Genomic DNA, 5,012 nt, shown 5'->3' with positions numbered 1-5,012 from the left:
TGTGTGTGTGTGTGTGTGTGTGTGTGTGTGTGTGTGTGTGTGTGTTAATCAATTATTTATTTAACCTTTATTTAACCAGGCAAATCCCATTGAGATCACAGATCTCTTTTGCAAGGAAGGCCTGAAGGCAGCCTAACATGCATGTTTTGGTCTGTGGGAGGAAAGCGGAGTACCTGGAGAAAACCCAAGCAAGAACGAGAAGAACATGCAAACTCCACACAGAAAGACCCCCGGTCCAACCGGGGATTGAAGGCGGCTGTGGCTGAGTGGTTAGAGCAGTCGTCCTCCAATGCGAGAGTTGGGGGTTCGAATCCACCAGCAGTCACATGCTAAAGTGTCCCTGGGCAAGACACTGAACTGCCTCTGATGTGTGTCCCATTAGTGTATGAATGTGATCTAAAGCACTGGTTAGTCTCATTAGAATGATTTGTTCAATTAGCTTTGTACAGATCTAGTAGAGTGCTGTATGAATGGGTAAATGAGGCACAGATTGTAGTGTAAAGAGCTTTGAGTATCTTGAAATAAGATAGAAAGGCGCTATATAAGTACAGTCCATTCACCATTGAACCCAGGACCTTCTTGCTGTGAGGCAACAGTGCTAACCACTGAGCCATCTGTTGTATACAGGGGGCTCTGGTGTAGATAAACCCAATGGTGCAGGCAGGCAGTCCAGAACTCAGGAGATATATTAAATGAAGGATTTATTTAGAATAAATAACAGAAAAGGCTGACAGGGCAGCAAAAATGCACATAAATGATCCAGGGGTGCATAGGGAGTATACAGGACATCACCAGAGGACAGTTTACAATGCCAGGACAAAGGACTAACACAGAGACACAGACTTGTATACTGTGACTAACAAGATAAAACACCTGTGAGGACACAGCTGAAACACATCCTGGAAAATGATAAACTGGGAAACCAGGGAGTGCAGGAACAGTGACCCAACACCAGATGGAGGCATACACTAGGAGAACCCATCCATCCATCCATTTTCTTTACCCGTTTATTCCATTTTGGGTCACGGGGGTCGCTGGTGCCCATGTCCAGCAATCACTGTGCGAGGGGCGGGGTACACCCTGGACGGGTCGCAAGTCCATCACAGGGCCACATAGAGACAAACGAGACAAACAACCATTCACTCTCTCACTCACACCTAGGGACAATTTTAGAGTTACCAATCAGCCTAACATGCATGTTTTTGGTCTGTGGGAGGAAACCGGAGCACCCGGAGAAAACCCACGCATGCACGGAGAGAACATGCAAACTCCACCCAGAGGGCCCCTGGACCGGGGTTTGAACCAGGGACCTGCTCGCTGAGAGGCAGCAGCTCTACCAGTTGCGCCACCGTGCTGCCCACTAGGAGAACACAAACTCTTAAAGACAGAACCTAAGGATTAGAAGAACACAGGACATAAACATAACACAAGATGGGGCTAGAGACCAAGACACAAATCATAATCCCTACACCATAGTGCCGAGTACCCCGATCATTTGAGGAAGATGTACTTTTTAGTTTTTATATTGCTTAAAAAGTATAGTTTATTAATATGTGGGGGCCAAGACCACCACTGGCCACCCCCTGGCTCCACTATTGCACCTGGTGGTGGATAAAATGGCTCCAGGATCCGTCACTCTGCTGCCTCGGATAAGAAAACAAACCTCCCTCTGTTCTCCTCCACACTTGAGTATCTTGCACCAAAAATATTTAGATTAATTTACATTGTCTGTTAAATTCCAGTCCAGAAAAACACTCATCTCATAAACTACCAATATTCACTGTTCAAATCCCTCATCCATGGTGGACATCAGCGCACCGCTTTTTACACTAATGATGCTGTTAGTCTGTGGTCTAAAATGTGTGTTAACGTTGTTATTTTCCTGCTAGGCATCCTGATATTTGATAAATATAGAAAAGCGCTAACTTGTCCTTTTAATGTTGTTTGTAGAACCAACGACTGTCCCGACGAAACGCTGAGGTGTCTTTTGTCTTCATCACCGACGGCATCACATCCAGCGAACAGCTCGATGAGGGCGTAAGTGCCATGAAGAGGGCAGAGGGCGTCCCCACACTGATCGCCTTGGGAGGCGACACCGACGAGGAGGTGCTGCACAAGGTGTCGCTGGGCGATAGATCGGCCATCTTTAGAGGCAACGACTTCAGCATGCTCAGCAAACTTTCATTCTTTGAGCGCTTCATGCGCTGGATTTGCTAGTGAGGACCTGCAGTGCTCGACACCCCTGAGTTAGACACTGAGTGACAGACGGATCAGAACCTTTAGTGTACACACACAGAGAGGCAGCACTCTCTGTCATTACCATTCCAGGATGTAACGCACTGCCAGGGCTGCATCTCCTGTCGGTGTGAACGAAAAGCTGTTACAAAAGTCAAATAACCCAGGCAGGACCAACACCTTTACACACACACACACATGCACAAACACACACACATGCACAAGCACACACACACACACAAATACACACAGCACCATTTGTGTCCTTCTGAATCTTTTGTTAGCATTTTAAAGACCATAAGCATCCCAAAGAAAAGATTTATAAATACCAAATGTTTACCAAGTGCATTGTGGGTTTTATTTAGTTTTCTGTTTTTTTCTTCTTTATGGGGGGTGGGTGTGGGGGGGTTGATTTTATGAGGCCTTAACTTTGCAGTGACTCACTCTATTTTTTTAAGACTGAGACAGAGTTTCTCTTGATCAATGGTGCTAAAAGTCCTCTGTGGGGTCCCGACATCGTTGTTTTTACATCATGTTTGTTTTATTGTAGTTTGTTCGATGTATAAGAGTGTATTATCTCTTCTCAGAAGGAAAACAACATTACACATAAATCTCCTGACACGCAAACACAGAGGAGTCATACACACATCCTGAACCGAGAATCTAATGTGTACACAGAAAGTTCAAATAAAGGCTGAAGTGTGACCCCATCTGTGTGTTTTGTCTTTAAAAGATATTTACTGCGACGTGTTGTCTTAAAATTTAAAAATAAAATCCAACTGCATGCAAACACTGTCGTAAAGGATATTCAAACACGTTTCATTACCTTTTTATATAATTTACAGTTTATTCTCAGTAGAGAAATGGAAGATCCTGAGCGTCACGTTTTATAACTGGGATTCAGTTTGTTTCTCTCAAGACAAGTAACACAAATTGACTGAACTCGTTTAGTTTATTTACATATCAACTTTTACATCAGAAATTATCTCAGCGTGCCCAAAATACAAGTTTAACTCATTCTGTGCTCAAATAAAATTCAAGAAGAATGGAGGCCTGTTTTATCCAGTAAGATTTAATGTTTTAGTGATTACGTACATTGTAATGCCAAAATAAATGAATAAATGGATCCCTCTGAATCTGCTGTTTTATTTCTCATGATGAGCAGGTTTGTGGCGTCCAGCGGTGCAGATGAGAGCTCTGTTGATCATTTTTGACCTATTTTCATTTTTGAAAGTAGAAGGAAAAAAGTTAAACAAATTTGCTCACATACAGATGAGTTGTGGCTTTTGCTCCCACATTTTTTGTGAAAAATGAGCTTGTTGAGATATTCACTGAAATTAGAACAACACACAAGGTTTGTAGAGGGAAAGATGCATGCTTGGTGGTGGGCATAAGGACCACGAACATCAGAAAACACGACAACACGACAAAAAATGGATCAATGATTTATTCTTCAGCATAAAATAGAAACTTTAATTATGAAGGCAGCTTCATACTCATTTTCCATCACTGGCTCTGGAACGAGGTGTACACATTTCTTCCCTCTCCCTGTTCTCCTCCTGCTTTTTTGCTCTCTGTCTGTGTTTTGAAGCAGCTCCTATTTTTACACATCTTCCGAAATGAAAACTACTGTTTTGGATCTGACCAACTGGACTTACGACACAAATGACAAAATCTTTTCAACAAAGTGACAGGGTCCTGGAGAACCCTCATCTGCTCGGACAACAAGCATGCAGCTGGATATATCTCTGGGGGTGATGCATCTGCCTCTTCTGTCGATCGAGGATGCCGAAATTGCATGTAATTGAATTTATGATAACAGGTTTCCTGTTTTTGGAACAGTCTGAATCCTGGTTGATCAACGTACAAAGAGGACAGCCGCAGCTAATTTGGTCCTCGTCAGGCTGCTGCCTATGTGAATGTTGGTTCGTGCTTTGAGGATTCTAAATCAGCTGATTTACAAGCTAAACTGTAAGATGGTTTAAATCGCAGGCCACCTGCGGCTTTGGGACTTGTCAGCATGGAAACGATCTTGAAGAGGTTCATAAGCACGGACCAGTAGAATGCACCTTGATCTGGTCGTTTCGGACCTTGGAAGTCATGACTCAAAGCTGACAAGAAAAATAGTCTGCCTGATTAAATCAACAATTGTGGATTATTTGAATCTGACTCCCCAGCTGGCCTCGAAACAGGCACCCCCCCCCCCCTTCTGTGGAGGCTTATCAGAACTGTGCCGGCTGACCATCATCTTATCAGGACTATGAATTATCTGTTAGTGCTTCATGGACCGCCTCGTCATCAAATGCGCTTCATAAATGTGCTTGCTGGCAGAGTTTTTTTGATGTCTTAAATCGTGTTTTGTTAGGACAAGTAGTGAAGAGATCTTTTTTGTAATGCCACTATCCTCTCCTCATGGCTTTGTCCCTTTTTCTATCTAAAAGATGTATTCTGAAAAGGATAAGAAGGCCGCGCTTTCTAGCAGCAGCTTCGTGCACTCCGCCCATCTTTTAGACGACTGTACGTACATATTCTCGTTGTATCTCAGTGCAGTGATAATAAAGCTTATTCTGATTCTGATAAGGCTCTAATAAATTTGATAGTAGATGTATAAACAAGCATGAAATATAAAAGCTCTAGTGAAGATATTGGGAACCAGTTTAAGTAACTAAGCTTGAAAAAAGTTTTGTACCTGACTCCATCAGGAACACTCTGACAAAATGCAGTCCACTAAGTTTATATTATATTATTATTGTTAGTGTATATCTTAGATCCTTATA

General features: G+C 42.8%; 1 protein-coding gene across 1 annotated transcript; it reads left to right on the top strand.

The window, feature by feature from the left end:
* Window positions 1-1,948: 1,948 nt before the first annotated feature.
* On the top strand, window positions 1,949-2,945 carry LOC119414392 (collagen alpha-2(VI) chain; the record flags this gene model as incomplete). The annotated part of the gene is given in 1 exon segment (XM_037681483.1): window positions 1,949-2,945. A coding segment is annotated over 1 exon segment (269 nt), but the record flags the coding sequence as incomplete, so codon positions are not given.
* Between the last annotated feature and the right edge of the window lie 2,067 nt (window positions 2,946-5,012).

This window comes from Nematolebias whitei, chromosome 9 (genome assembly GCF_014905685.2).
Source record: "Nematolebias whitei isolate Nwh7 chromosome 9, NemWhi1, whole genome shotgun sequence".
NCBI lineage: Eukaryota > Metazoa > Chordata > Actinopteri > Cyprinodontiformes > Rivulidae > Nematolebias > Nematolebias whitei.
Note: the sequence above shows the minus strand (reverse complement) of the source record. Positions and strands in the feature narration are given on the sequence as shown.